The 16,416-nt window shown below is 41.5% G+C and overlaps 1 protein-coding gene across 6 annotated transcripts in view; it reads left to right on the plus strand.

The window, feature by feature from the left end:
* Positions 1-16,416, plus strand: part of SYNE2 (spectrin repeat containing nuclear envelope protein 2) — a 351,025-nt gene that overhangs the window by 109,985 nt on the left and 224,624 nt on the right. For 4 of the 6 annotated variants that reach the window (XM_083167027.1, XM_083167022.1, XM_083167023.1 and 1 more), the window contains exons 24-32: positions 81-175; positions 719-842; positions 3,935-4,092; positions 6,025-6,172; positions 7,142-7,765; positions 8,745-9,307; positions 9,680-9,847; positions 11,892-12,042; positions 15,841-15,999. In XM_083167027.1, the coding sequence (XP_083023153.1) occupies positions 81-175; positions 719-842; positions 3,935-4,092; positions 6,025-6,172; positions 7,142-7,765; positions 8,745-9,307; positions 9,680-9,847; positions 11,892-12,042; positions 15,841-15,999 (2,190 nt within the window). The remainder of the gene's footprint in view (positions 1-80; positions 176-718; positions 843-3,934; positions 4,093-6,024; positions 6,173-7,141; positions 7,766-8,744; positions 9,308-9,679; positions 9,848-11,891; positions 12,043-15,840; positions 16,000-16,416) is intronic. The other 2 variants (XM_083167024.1, XM_083167026.1) reach the window with 2 other exon arrangements.

Here is a 16,416-nt window from a genome sequence, read left to right on the forward strand (position 1 = left end):
TATGGAATTTGAACACATTAATGAAAGCTCAGTATCTACTATGAGGTTTCCTAATCCTAACCTGTGTACGGTGTGTTCAGGTGCTGACCCCGTGCGTTGTGTCTCAGACCAGGAAGAATCACACAGCGGAAGATGAAGAGGTAGATGGCGCCAGCCTACCGATGCTGCTGCACAGGTGAATATCAATATACTTATTTATTTCAAGTTTTTTTTTATTGATTTTCCGAATAGTGAATTATTAAAATTGAAGCCCTGTCAAACATGATTGAATGCCCTAAAATCGGTATGCCAGAGTTACAGTACAGATATTATTATACTGGTTATGTGACGTTTAATCGCACACATAGGGGGTCATTCAGACCTGCTTGCTAGGCTGCATATATTCGCTGTTTAGCGAGCAGGTAAACGCTCACCATCGAATGATTTTTCCCCCCCCTCTGTTCGTTCTGAAAAGTAATCCAGGACTTTCCGTCAAGACGCGAATGTCATGTGACATCCGCCCGCCCCGAGCAGGTCTTCTGACTATGGTTTAGCAAAATCTGCCATGCACTCCCTGTACGCACAGTGCCTGCAGGTCATACCCATAAGGCTGTGCAGTAGGAGGTTACAATGACTTGTACTCGGCTTTAATTTAATTTGTGTTATTTTCATAACTCCATCGTGTCCAAGAACTCAGCGGTGTTCATTGTAATGCTATTTTTGTGTGTGTTTTATTCAGATATGATGACAAGAGACGTAATCTAGAACTGTTACTTCAGAGCTCAAGAGAGAAACTTGTTGCTGAAAGCCCAACAGAAGCTCAGGATATAAAAGAACTTCAGCTTAGAAGCCGTGAGCTGCAGGTACGTCTGTTCTGCCAGTGACTTTTCCCATCACAAATCTTTCTGGGGTTTTATTCCTCTCAGCTTAAAGCAGGGCTGGCCGAACCGGTTCTCAAATCTACCAACCGTCCACGTATTCCAGACCACTTAGCTGGTGCACAGCTGCCGTCATTGCTAACTGTCACATTGTCAAACCTGTGCTGCCTTTATTCCTAACCGACATTCTACAGATCCACAGGTGGCCTGGAAAAGATGGCCTGTTTTTTAGACCTTGAGGACCGGCTTAGCCACCACTGGCTTAAAGGGTCACTTTTCTGACTTTGGGCAGTATTCAATGAGAATTATTCTCCATGCATGGCGAGAGATTTTTTTCTCTCGCCATGCACTCGCCCTGTTCCGGAGGGCTCGCTGCCACTCCTGCTCCCACTATTTAATGTGGTTAAGACTCGCCGCCACTCGCGGCGAGTCTTAACCCCTGCAGCGGACGAGCATCCGTGGCAGGGAGCCGGGGGACGGTGGCAGCCAGGGATATTAAAGTCTCCCTGGCTGCCCCAGAACATATGTGGAGGGGAGGAGGGCTCCCCGGGACCCAGGCAGCACAAGCTGCCCCCCCCCCCCTATAGCCAGCGGGGGACCCAGTATTCACTGCACCCGATTGTGCATATGTAATGATTGGGTGCAGTGAATATATGAATATCTAATGTGCGGCTCGAGAGCTCCGGCCCCCTGCTGGCTGCTCTGTGTAAAAAAAAAAAAAAAAATTAAAATATATATTTTTTTAAATTAAATATATATTCATGTGCTATACGCACATGAATAAAAATAACATGCCCCTTCACAGAAAAAAAATCCTGTTTTTTTTTTTTTTTTTTTTACACCAAAATAATAAAAAAAAACTTTTAGTTTAAAAGTTCACATTCCAGTTCTCCATGAAAAGATGGAGAATTGCTACACGGAGAGACACGGCGAAAATCACTTAAAAAGACGGCGAAAATATCACATTGAATAGGGTGGTTCACTTTTGGAGAGCAAAATGCTCCTTCCAACGCGAAAATAGCACAAACTCGCCATAAAACACGGCAAATTTTTCTCATTGAATACTGCCCTTTGTCTTTGCTTCTAAGTGCAGGAAAGTAAAGGTGAAGCTGGTGTCTGTTTTTATGTAGATAAATCTTCACTACACCTACGTCCCTCTCGTCCCGTCCCCTCCTTGTAAACCAATGATGGGTGACAGACAGCCCTCATGTCACTTTCAGTCCCCAGCTACTTCGCTTGTTGTCATACTTTCTAATAACCTTTAAAGGGGCACACACACTTAGTGATTTTGTGCTGTATTCAAAGTGATCTGTCAAGATCGTTTACAAAGTAAGCATGGATCGCTGTGTGTATATACCCTATAGCGATGGTGATGCGCGGTCCCACGCGTTTCCATCGCGTACTCAGATAGACAATGTCTATCCTACTAAGATCTCCTACAGCATAGGCAAAACCTTGCTCAGCACGTTACAGGTGCATTGCATGTGTGTGCTGAACGATCTGTGCGTTACCCTTTGAGTGCCAAGGGAATTTGCCAAAATAGGTATGACCATTGCCACGCAAACCTTCCTATTAAACCCTTTGAATGCCAATGTTGCTGTGAGTGATCCTCAAAATATCCACTAAAAATGGCAGTGCCGCTTAAAGCATTTTTTTTTTTGGGGTGCAATATTTAACTAAACTTCAATTCATTAACTTGGCTGTATTTGTATTTGTTTATACTACTCCTATATTAACTAGCTCAATAAACAGCCTTCTAAATGAATTAGCCTCTCATTATTCATGAAGTAACACCTAATTGCGTATGCAGGCAGAACGTACAGACAGCATCAATCAATCATATATGGACTATTTCTGCCTTTTCCTCCACGTTTCCAATCTCTGCTGCCCACCCTTGACTTCTCTTTGCTGTGCCCATAGATCCTGTGGAACTACAATTCCTTGCAATCCTGCACAGTCAGAGACTAACCGCACATGACTGAGTTTGTAGTTAGGCAACAGCAGGAAGCACAATTTTATGGGACCCATGTAATGGGACACGGTCGTATTGTCGACCCGACTTAGGTCGACAGTCATTTGGTCGACACCGTTGGGTCGTCAGGCAACAAGGTTCTAGGTCGACACGGATGAAGATCGACGGGTGTCTAGGTCGACATGGGACAAGGTCAACATGGGTTAGGTCGACAGGTCGCGAGGTCGGCATGGGTTTTTTCACTGTTTTTTGAGCCGACATGTGCCGACAGGTGGTATTTCATGCCCTACCATCCACTAGGGTGTGGTGGGAGAATAAAATAGTGTGCTGGGCGCAGCGAGGCACCGTGTCCAAAGCATAGGGAGCGATGCGAGGGGCTGCGGTTGACTTCCAACTGTGTCCATGTCTACTGTTTCGACATTCGGGTAAAAAAACAGTGAAAAAACCCATGTCGACCTGTCAAACTAGACACCTGTCGACCTTCACCCATGTCGACCTAGAACCCTGTTGACCTTGCTGCCTGTTGACCCAATAGTGTTGACCTAATTACTGCTGACCTAAGTCTGGTTGACAATACGATCCACACCCCATGTAATGGTATCCATAAGCCGCCCATTATGCCTTTTATATGGTCATAATGGGCTTTACTCAGTCTGAGGAGTCCCAATCTGCATTTTTATTCCCTTAAGTTTATTTTTTTATTGCCCACATGCAGATTTACACAATCTACGTCTATTTTTAGACTCAAATATGGCCTGCAATTGTGAACAACCAATTAGAGCAGGCTGGGCCTGGAATGGGTGTGGATTCAAGAGCTGTGGGTGGTGTATAGTTATTTATGAAGGCCGTTACATTTTACATAGTAACAGATCTACACCTGCATGTCTTTCCAATACGCCTTTTTATAGTGGACCAACTGTTTTTTTTTTTTTTTTTTTTGTTTTGTGACTCCTTTAATAAGTGATAATTATTGTGAAAATTCTAAGTACTTTTTCTTGATTTATATCACCAAATGCATTTCTCTTTTGCCTCTCTTCTTGGCTAGTCAAGTAATAATTTCATTTTAGTTGGCAATAAGCCTTCAATATTTCAACATGTGTTCTAGATTTTACAGGCCCAGGCAGACGAAAGCTGGTCAGAGTTTGAGGCTATGTCGCTGAAATTGGAGATTCTTCTGCAAGGGGTTGAAAGGAAGAAGTTTTCTGAAAAGAGATCTGTCCTTCAGTCTTACTGGGAAACTGTTACTGAAGAGATTAAAGTCAGGTTTGTAGAAGTGTCTTGTGGATCAAGATAGTCAAAAACCATGGAAGATGTTGTATTGCAAGGGTTCCCAACCAGACACTATTGAACAATCAAATCTGAGAGTACTTTGTCAAAGTATATGTACAGAGGTGTCCAAATATATCTAGCCTCCTTTTACATTAACCAACCCTTCTAGTCACACCATGTTATGTGAGGACTCTGTCATGCCAGGCATCTTTTTTTGTGACTGTTCCATTAAAATATTATTTGCAAAAGAATAGGTTGCACAAGCAGCTTCTTCTGATTAAAATGATGTTTAATTTCTTACGCTGATACAGTCACAGTCACACACTAAATATAGGTTTACTGCATATAATTTTAATCAGAAGAAACTGCTTGTACATTATAGTCACTATGCATTACAAATAAATGTGTACAGTCTCAACAAAAACGCCAGAAAATAAAGTAAGATTTTTAATGCAGTTATTGTCTACATTTCTGTGTCGGGTGAATGTTGTTGAAAATGGCACATTCATTATTTTTTTGTGGCTATCTAGCCTTCAAAAAGATCATTACCTTGTGGCCAAATTCTATTGACCATAATCCAGTTTTAAAGTGCAGAACTGAAAGACATTTTTTAATCTACAGTGTTAGTACTGTATTATTTCAAGTCTTTTGAAAGCTCTCACCAGAATAATTGCAAGGACAGAAAAAGTATGTGACTGCATGGTGCACCAAAGAAGAATAAATCGCACTAAAATCTAACTTTTATTAGATTATCTAAAACTGCGAAATATAAAACCAAACATAAAGACATATAACAGACAGGGTAAGTGAATTGTGCCTTAAAACAACAGGTATAGGGATCTTGTGTGTCTATTGAAAATCTTTATTCAATTAATCCACTACAGTGTCTTTATATGTGGCACTGTTTTACTGCGTCTGTCTATGGTATCGATTTGTTACATAAAACGGTGGTAGAAAGTGAGATCAAAGTGGGATTTGCCACTTTGGATTCACGTCATATGAATAAAAACAGCAACAGTGTCCACAAGTATCAGCTTTGTAATGTTATATTGTATCAATGTTACACAGAAACTGTATAACTTTGGACAGTGTTGTGTAACAGTTTGCCAGCTGCCACTTTTCCTGCTACTACCTCAAATATAAGAGGGTAGGTAGCAAGTCGTGTGGAGAGTGACTGGCAAGCTAATCGATCCACAATATAGTACTCCATATATAATAATAATACCCTAAATGGGTTGTCAATTAGGCAGTACTTAATTAAGCTGTTAGTAGCGGTAGCCTAATGTGGATATCTTGCCTTCGCTTGTTACCAGCTATAGGTCAGATAAGCGGTACAGTGTAAGTGAATGCTGTGAATTAAGCATCCACACTGTTACTGCTGACCAGACCACATATAAACAATTAAATAAAATATATTCAAATTACTACCCTTATAAGGGATAATGTGCGCTGAATGAATGTGGGTACATTTCACAAGACACACGGGAAGACGCCCGTACGGCTTTTGGCTGCTGACGCACGTTTCGCTTCCCGCTTCAACAGGGCAAAAAGCTCTCACCACACTGCAGGTCAGTGGTTCCCAAACTAGGTGCCTTGGCACCCTTGCAGGGGTGCCTCAGGTTGGTGGTGCAGCACCAATGCTAATTATTTAAGGTCATTATAATAGGCAGAGCCAGTGCTGGTAGCTGCCAATCAGAACATATGTGAATCCTGTCCCTCCCCATATAAGTAAACCTAAGGATGACCTATAAACACAATTTACTTTAAGATTTTTTTCTTTCTAAATTTCTCATTAAAAAACCTTTATTCTCTGGTGCTGTGAAAATAATAGTGATACTCCAGGGTGCCATGATTCAAAAAAGTTTGTAAAGCGCTGCTGTAGGTTATTAGCGTCACTTGTTTTAATATTCTGTTGTATGTGTTTAGGTTGCAAACTCTGAATGTCACGATCGATGTCCTCTTGCCCATTGAGCAGGAAGTATCTTTACTATGCGATTCGAGTAGGACAACTTCAGGCCCAGAGATGGAAAGGTTCACGGTCTCCAACATTGACCAGGTATATGACAAGCTTAAGGTAAGTGTTTATGGTTTAATACATTTTGTTTCACTTTTGAGTACGATTTTACATAATCAAGTCATCTAATACATATTGATCTCATGTTAATTGTTATATAGAGATAGTTTTATGACAAACTCTTCATCATTAGATGATTGGACAGAATTTTTTTACACTGTTACCTGGTATAAACTAAGCTGTCTATTACAGGGGCATATGTTAGATGTAGGGAGAGATGTATCAAGCGGTTATGGTATATTAGACCTACAATGTCTAGGTCTACAGTCATACGGATGACCACTAAAGGTTGACCGGGTCCAAAGGTCGACATGGTTAAAAGGTCAACATGGGTTTACATGTTTTTTTGGTATCTATGTCGACATGGACACTAAGTGTACCGCGATGTTCAGATGTTGGATACACTAAGGAGGTGTATCCAACTTACTAAAAAGGACACATGCAGGCAGTGTCGGACTGGGGCATGAAGGGGCTACCGGGAACTAAATTATAAGGGCACACTTTAGGGATGTGTCCAGTGTCCAGCTAAGGGTTGGCCAACCATTAGATAGTAAGCATCGTATAGTAGGGCTTGCATTATATTGTGCCAGATTAATAACAGCAATGCACTGTCGAAGATATAACAGTCCATAGTCTAAAATCTGATCCTTCTAACTGGAGGTGGGCCCCCAGGCAGTAGGGCCCACTGGGTGTTTCCCCTGTGCCCCTGTTGGCCAGTCCAGCTCTGCATGTAGGTGTTGCCCATAGGAGCTATCAGTGCCTAGCTCTCTTTTTTAGAATGTGCTGTGTAAATGATAGGATTTAATTGACAAAACACTGCTAAATGTTAATAGCAGCACATGCAAGGAAATTGATTTTAATTTGTTTTCCATAGCACAATATTGACAAGTCTATGAGGTCATCTACATACTGAATGTTATATTCAATATAATCTATATAAAGTCTATACTTTTGTTTTCCTTTTTTTAGGAAGTTCAGAATACTGTTGAAGATAATATTCAACAATGCGACATTGCTACTGAGATTATTGATCCGTCAACTCCAGTTGATGTGTTTGCTGTTCAGTCCATTGTCCATCAATACAAGACCCAACTGGAAGCAACCGGTGAAACAATGAAAGAACGGGAGACTCTTCTGAAAGACCTGGAGACATTTTTCTCTTCTCTTACATCAACTAAACTGTCTATCCAGACTGAAGCCACAATACTTAGAACGGACAGGGTCTCTTTGCTTGGAAAACAGGAGAACCTCAATGAACTACAGAAGAAAGTTTATAGCCTGAAGGATGAGGCTGTAAAGCTGGACGAGCGTCTGAAGCCATTCCAGATTTTCCTGGAAGACCCGGAACATGGAGGAGATATCTCTTGTCAGAAAATGGTTGACGTGTTCTTTGAAAAGGTAGAAGTTGCAAAACAGGCCATTCTGCAAAGACTTAAACACTTGGAAGACAGACAGGCTTATGGAACACAATCACTTAGTGAACCACCCACTGATTATGGTGACATGGGTTCTAGATCTTACCAACAGCCTCAGGAACCGGAGATGGAGCAGTTCACAGTATCAAACATAGAATCAGTTCTGCAGAAAATAAAGGTATGGCGCACTACTTAAAGGTGCAGATATTTAGGTAGGTATAGAACCCTATTGCGCTGCAAACAAAACATACATTACATAAATACTCCTTATCGGGGTGCTCTGTCCAAACTTACACCAACAGGGTGAAGTTTTCTACTTTTTCCATATATTTTCCCTCCTCAAAATATAGAATGGGGAAAGAGACAAAATAAATATATACATATATCTTCCCTCATTTGCAGATAGGAATAGAGACCAACACACCACCATTTAAGCATGGTTCCAAAAGCTGTAAATCGCTTTTGTAATTACAAGCCATTGTCATGAGCACAAAAGCATTAACCGGTGTATTTATCATGTTCCTAGGGAGCTGCGCCAGCAGCGTATCCCAGACTTGGCCCGACAGCTGTTTCTGTGCTAGTTACACCTTCCTCGAGGTCACAAACCATAATGCAAACAAACGGCTCTGAGCAACCTTGGATCTACGTGCACATTCCACATCATTCGATGGTCGGCGGTGTGGGTGTTCCCCCGCAGGCTGCGAAGAGATGTTTATGTAAAACACCCATTCGCAGCCAATGCATTCAAACACACGCTGCGAATGCGTGGTGGCCAGGCCACCATTCGCAAGGCAGGGATTGGTTGACTCGCAAGGATGCAAATTTGCATCCAAACGAAACAATCAGAATACCGCGCCCCCCCCCCCCTACCAAGATTTAGAGGCAAATTTAGACCTCATGGATCTCAACTTTCTGGCAGTCGGGATTCTGATGTTGGTATACTAACCACCGGGATCCAATCAGGCCATCCAGTACATTAGTTACTTCAGCTAAATAGACGGAATTAGGATTTGTTACAATATTCATTGTTCTTTACTGTCTGACATGCAAGTATTTCATTAAGGCCATTTGACATCTGTAATTATTTTAATAGTGTGTTTTTGCACAGTATTTTTATTTAAATTCTATTGCTTTATTTATGATTTTTGTTCTTCCAGGATGTTCAGAGCACTTTTGAAAATGAGATTAAAGAGTGCGATGATTTGGACCCTTCGTCTAGGTTGGATCAGTATAAAATGGAATTACAAACCGATACTGAGGTCATGAGGGAGAAAGAAACAGCCCTCAAATCCCTGGAAACATTTATGTCTTCTCTTAAAGCCATAAAAAAGTCAATTGAAGCGGAATCCATACTTCTGGATGCAGACAGAACCACACTACAAGAGAAGCTAAGAAACTTTGAATCTTTGGAGAAGGACATCTACCATCTTGGACAAGACGCAGAGAGGCTCGATGACCGCTTGCAAGCAGCTGAAATTGTATTGGAGGATCCAGAACATATGGAAAAAACATCATGCCAGAAAATGATCAGTGAGTTCTTTCAGAAGCTGGAAAGTGCCCAGCAAGCCGTTCTCAGGGAGCTGCAGAACCTGGAAGAGAAAGAGGCGCTGGAGACATTGAACAGAAGACAGAAAAACCTCTGCAAACATATTGAACACATTCGAGATCAGATTGATAATATCGGTTTGATAGAACCAACTATCCATGCTGTACAGCAGAGGTGGGTCATGGTGTTGGAGGATGTTGGGTTGATCAGTTTTTGGGCTAGATTAGAATTTAAAAGTGTGTATTAATCGGTCGAGAGTGTGTCTAGGTCAACCACTATTGTTCTACAGGCAATACTGTAGGTCGACAAAAGATCTACACAAGCAAAAGGTCGCCATGGAAATGGTCAACACAGGAAAAGGATGACACCAGTTTTTTACAGTTTTTGTGTTTGTCGACACGGACACTGTATTGCTGTATCGCGTCCCCTCGCAAAGTAGACGACATTGCTTGTTCTATGGCAGATGTACAAAAGAAAACACTACCTGTGCGTCATTCCCATATAAGATTGCTGTAGTATTTAGTAGTGTCTTGTCTTTAATTTTAGAATGAAGTCCTTGGTTAAGCTGGAGGAGAAGCTAGATTCATTTGCCCAGGAAATCGACATCACTGGTTCCTTTCTGGAGCCTATTCCAGATTCACAAGGGAAAGACTTACGCGGATGGGAAGAGTGTCAGAATCTAAGGGAGGACACAAAGCAGTACATCTCCCAGAGGTGAGATACATCAGCTAGAAGAACACAGGTTTACAGAACATAGAACATGGTATAGAACATGGCAACGCTTGAATAACCATTATCTGTATTGTTAGGTCAGTAGGTCACTACTAATGCAGTTGATTAGCGTGAATGGGGATTCCTAGGGATCTGCTGCCGTTTTATCTTACTGAATATATATTATAATGGGGGCTGGTTGTTACACAGGTACTTCTATTGTTTTGGAAAAGATAAACAAAATATACAGAATATAGCGATCAGAGTGCAAAAAGAAATGTGCAGCTCCAATATAATCCAACCTTGTTCAACCAGGCAAGAAACAAAATGACGCATTAAAAGGCGAAATAGGATGTCTCCGAGTGCTGTCTGTCAATATTTCTTTTTGAAGTGTCCCTGTCCCTGACCGTTTCCTTGTGAATTATTCATGCATTAAAGGAAACACATGTGTAGGAATGTCAAAAACAATATTATAAGGTCTATCTTTGGTGGTTAAGGGGGTATTCAATGTTCAATATTCAATATTCACGGCTCGACAGCCGTGCTCCTGTCCCATTCTCGCTTGGCTCGACTGGAGCTCGGCGGTCGGGATTCAATGTCCCGAGCGGCGAGAAGGGGGCGTGGCCACGAGTTGAGGACGGAAATAGACGAGCTCCGGCCAGGAGCTCGCCTATTTCCGGCTTTTCTCGGCAGAACAAGCCCGCCAGCTTGTGCTGTCGGGCTCGTTTTGCGCAGAACCCCTTTTCAATGCTGTCGGGGAAGACCGCATTGAATAGGGCCCCGCAGCCATCTCCCCCGTCGGGAGATGGCTGCGGGAGGTTGACACAGATTGAATACCCCCCTAAGAATCAAACATACCACACTCACATAGTGCGTTCAGTATGAAAATGCATAAAGGTATCTTCACAACCTTCACCAGGTCCAGCCAGTGGAAAAGATTGCCGAACGTACTTTTGCCCCCTTAAAAGTGGGAGTCGACAAACATATAGCCATTTTGTTTAAATAACAGAGTACCAAACTCACAATTCAGCGGGATAAATAAATCTCATCAAGGTATCTTTATTTTTCTATTTCAGCAAGCCACAGCAGGGTGTTAGTAAAATAATACAAAGAAATATGCGGGGCCCCAAGCGCCCCGCATATTTCTTTGTATTTTGGCCTTTTAAGAGGGTGGCAATCCTCTTTTGCGGTGGCAGCAGGGGAACAAGATACAGCACCTGGCCCATAGCGCCAAAGACCTAATTTCTTTTGTTAGTAAAATAATACTTTAATAGATCCTCGTAAAAACACATAAATTGCATAATATTTTTTACAAAAAAATTAGCACCAAAGAAAGTTCCACAAACCCAAGGTATGGCTGATGTTAACACAACTTAATTTCAGACCGATTGTCCGTATCAGTCTATTCAAAAATAAAAGTTCAATCCAATACCTTAGTCCGTGTTAGTAACTGTGTGGTCCACTTAAGTCCAAGTCAAAACAAACCAATGTTAAATGCGAAGATCTTTTTCAAGGTTTATGTACGTTTGGTATTTTCCATTCCGAACTACCAAAGATCGACAATGATATTGTTTTTGACATTCCTACACATGTTTATTATTTTGTAATCTTTCATGCATGAATAATTCTTGAGGAAACTTTGAGGAAAAGGACAGATACACAAGACATAACTTCAAAAAAAAATATTGACGGACATCGCTCTGAGATATCCTATTTCGCTTTTTACTTTTATTGTTTTATATCGCTTTTTTGCTAGTATTTGATTTTTTAGGGTTTTTGTTCTGGTTTTCCTATTTTATAGCAGCGTTTTTTTTATTATTATTATTTTTATTATATAATTGGTGTGTAGCAGTGTTCCCTGTTTGATTTTTTTTTTCCTACTTTGTTGCACTGTTTTTTTTTCCTGATGTGTACCAAGTTTAACACTTTTTTTCTGGTGTGTAGCAATGTTCCTACTGTTTATAGCAATGTTTTCTACGATCTCCTTTTTCTACATAAATAGATAAAATGTTATAAAGACAACAAGCTGAAACTTTTTCTCTTTTAGTAAAGAGCAATGTGAAGTAGTCATTGAACTCCTCCGCAAGTTCCAGCGATACAAGACTATATTGACATCTGTGACTCAGAACGCAGAGACTACAATATCACATCAATCATCCTATATAGGAAAAGAAAATCTTCAAAAGATTATGTTGAAGGTAGTGTTATGTATATGTGCGTGGTGTGGGGGTCTGTGTTTGATGTTATAGGATGTTATTCTTGTTACAGGATAGTGCAAAGAGCCAGAGCTGTATACCTGATTCTTTCCATTGTCACATAAAGGAACTGCATATATGATATCTAGGCCTGGTTCTCTACCCCTCTGGTGCACTACAGATATTATGAAGTGTATCCAATTAGCTGCGGTAAATGACCATGACTCATTGATCCCCTGGGGGATAGCCAGTTAAATGCCCTTTTTTTTTTTTTTTTGCGAAAACACACTGGTCAGAGAACTTCTTTCACCTCAGACGAAAAAAATGGGCTATAATTGGGTAGCGCAATAATGAACATCAGTCTAAATTTGCAATATTAGTCTATTTGTTTTTGTTTCTTTATGAAAATTAGCACTGCCAATAGGGTATTCTCCTAAATCCATTAATGAGCTTTACAAATGGGGTTCATAATTTTCAGTGACCATAGCCATCAATCAGATGTTTAATTCCCTATTATAGAACATTTCAGTTTATAGTGTGTTCAGATGAGAATTACAACCAAAAGCCATCCTCTCTGAGCGTCAGTGTGCTCTGACTTGCCCCTGGTTTCCTCTTTATGCGATGCGACATGAGGCCAGTGGGAAGTGTAATCCTTCCACCGCCGGCTGAACATAACCGGGTACAGGTTGTTAGGTCAACAGTGTCTAGGTAGTCCGACAAAAGGTCAACCACTATTGGTCGAAACATCAAAAATGTAAACATTTCTTAGGTCAAAATGGTCAAAACATTAACACGACTCTTTTAGTGTCTGTCGACAAAGGCCGTCATGCCCATGCTTCGGGCAAGGTGCATCTCTCTGCTTGGCACACTGATTATTTCATTACAGTTCATGTGTAACATTACAAGTACACATAATTGCCATTGACATTGAGGCACCAATCCTAGCATGTAGCAAGGGAGTGGATAGTAAATTATGATTGAATTGGAATATGATTGAAATAAATCATGAAAAACTCATGTTGACCTTTTTCACGTTGACCTTCTTCAGTGTGGACCTTTTGCTCGAGTCGACCAAATACATGTGAACCTTTTCGTTTGTCGACCTTTTGATTGTCGACCAGTAGTGTTCGGCCGATTGACTGTTGACCTAGACCATGGATGGGGAACCTTGACTACACATCCCTGAATGCTTTGCTACATGTTTTAGCATGGCTAAATAGCAATACTGTAGCATGCTGGGATGTGGAGTTCAGCAACAGCTGAAGGGCCAAAGGTTCCCCATCACTGACCTAGACACTGTTGAACCTAATGACCTTCTTTCCTGAGTTGGACTTTTAAATTATTCTTAGTTCTAAGATATTCACACTTTGGGCCATGCACACAACACAATGGACAACAGCGGTCTAGATTGTCTTAACCATTACTGGAACCTCCCAGTGCCCACCTCACATTGCATATGGGCACTCCGGGGGAATTTATGGTTTACAGAATTTGCCATCTATAAAGGTGTGCCCAAATGAAAAGGAGACTACGGTTGTATGTAAAGACTATTTGAATTAAAGAATATTTCATTACAATTCATGTGTAACATTACAACTATACATAATTGACATTGACATTGAGGCACTAATCCTAGCGTGTAGCAAGGGAGTGGATGGCTTAAATGAAGAAACATCCTGGGTTGCTAACTGGCCCGGTGAACCGCCGCCACTCCATGCGTATCCATTTGGAGGCAGGGTCGAAGTGGTGATACCAAGTCTTTTCACATGCGACAACTGTGGCAATGAAATCCATCCTTTGCTTCGCTTATCGAAACACATGGGTCAAGCAAACACCCATTCCCACCAACTTCTGATTCTCTGTAGGATGCATTGGCACCCACTGTGCACAACTTTGCCATTACCACGCTTGCTGTGGATTATGCGATGCAGTTTCCTTGCTTGCCGACAGTTCAACAGCAATTTCATATGTGGTGATCCGACGATTCTGAGAATGAGATCCTCCACAGCCGAAATCACGGCAGGGTTGGTGACCATGTGCGCCTGCCCGGGGCGTGGCAAGTCCTTGATGCTTTCGGATCCACCACCGGAATATGGTACACTGTGCGAGACCCTGCTCTCCATACTCTGCCTTCATCCTGCAATTAAATTTCTAAAGCAGGATCTCCTTCTGCGCAAAGAAATGTAGCTCTTTGCGCTGATCTGGAGGAATCCATCCTGCATCCGACCGAACTAAACCATTTTCCTGGAATGAAGAAACAAAGGTGAAGCCATTCCCTACAGATGCACAACTGGGAAAAATCTATCGGGACACATATTAACCCACTGCGACTAGATACAACGCGGCTACAGCAAAAGCCAGCTTTTCATTTGGGCACACCTTCTATTATTCACCCCTGTATGCAGCAGAGTTGTACTAAGGGCTAATATTCACCCCCGTATGCAGCAGATTGTAGGTATCTTAGTGGCTGTGTCACCACTTTGCATGCTCTTTAGATCTGTCATCGCTACCAGTGAGCACACCCAATAAAAACGATCTGTCTGAAAACAGATGTACAGCACAGTATAAACTCACAACTCCTTATAGTGCGCAGTTCAGTCAACGTGTCCTCTCTGTTTATATAGAACTCTGCATAGTTACAGATGTGTCTTCATACATTTTTACTGATGTCAAATTACCCCTCTTGACACGCCAGGTCACATGAGAATCTTAAAGTATTAAGTGTTTTTTTGTTTTTTAAATAAAAAAAAAGTGCCTTCGTTGCAATGCACTGTGACGAAGATGCAGGAGACTGTGCTGATTAATTTGATGTGACGTGTTGATCTGTGTGCGACGGTGTCTCTGACTCAAAGTGCTATAATGTGGCATCTATTGCAGCTTTTTTCCAATACTAGTGTCTCCGTATGCAGACTCAGTCACACACAATGTGTCAGATACAAACTAATCAGCACAGACTCCTCGTACAGCCTAGTGACCTGGCCACTCACTCAGAACAGGCATATTGTGGTGTGTTGAGGCTAGAATGTAGAAAGACACATCTCTATGTACATCACCCCCTTGTATGCAGTGACAAGCTTACTGAATTAAAAGTAAACGTTTAAATCAGAATGCGCTTCCAGTGAAAAGTGTCTTGAAGTCTTAAGTAGTTTAAAGATCGCCTTGGGAGGCAATGTATGTGCGCATTGAAATGCTCTTGGAGCAGTATATATCTGGTTAAGTATATTTTAATTTTAATGTTCCTCACTTACAGGGCCAGATGCACTAGGCTTTAATAGTGATAAAATGAAGAGTGATAAACAGCCAGCCAGTCAGCTCCTGCCTGCCATGTTGCAGGCTGGGTTTGAAAAAATGTCAGGCAGGAGCTGATTGGTTGGTTGTTTATCACTCTCCATTTTATCACTTTTGAAGCTTAGTGCCTCTGGCCCACAATGAGATCTCATTAAACCGGGTACAAAACAGACAGATAGGTCAGTGGACGTACACACTTACAACACGTGTACACAGTTACCGATCGGCTGCTATAGATGTTAGTCCCTGTCATGCAACTTGGCTGGCAATTGCCTACCCCGCTCAGTTGAGCAGCCGCTATTTAGGCCAGTATGTACACCGCATAAGATCAGACACCCACATAGAGGTACTTGACAAACCAATATTGGAGCCTCTTCGCGCATGGCAGCTATTCACCAATGTAATAACTTGTTGTGCTCTGACATGTATGTTGTGCTACTCCATCCACTGAGATACTCACAGGTGTGGGTAATAACCATGTGCAAAGTGTTTATAATCCGGTCTTCCCTGCAGGTGCAATCGCTGAAACAGGAGGTTGATGGTCATTCAGAAAATGTTGAAGAAATCAGCAGCGTCTGCAAAAAGCTGCAATTTCACATCAATACGATTAAAAGCTTTAAAGATCTCCCATTCCAATCAGAGGCCAACACCATCATTGACAAGTGGTTGGATGTGAGTATTTTTCATTGTAATTAACTATTTTGGTACCTATGTAATATCTGGGCTCCCGGTTTTCTTATGAGACCGTGTCCCCTCGCGGGGCTCACCACGCTTCGGGCACGGTGGCTCGCTGCGCTCGCCACACTTTATAAAATCAACTACATGCGTAGTTGGATAGTAGGGGTATGAAAAAATGGGGTGCATTTAAGATGGGAGTCCAGATAATACATAAGTACCACTATTTTTTAGGATTCACAGTAAAATCCTATCCTATTTTGATAGTTAAAATAAAATTACAACTTCCGTGAAATACTAATAATTGTTATGTGGGTAGCATTAATTATACTAATGCAAAGCAAATATTGTAATATTTTGTTGGTTAGAATTATGATCTCATTTTGCAGCCCTAATTCGGAATCGATAATCATG

Source organism: Crinia signifera, chromosome 12, assembly GCF_055691185.1.
Source record: "Crinia signifera chromosome 12, ASM5569118v1, whole genome shotgun sequence".
NCBI classification, from domain to species: domain Eukaryota; kingdom Metazoa; phylum Chordata; class Amphibia; order Anura; family Myobatrachidae; genus Crinia; species Crinia signifera.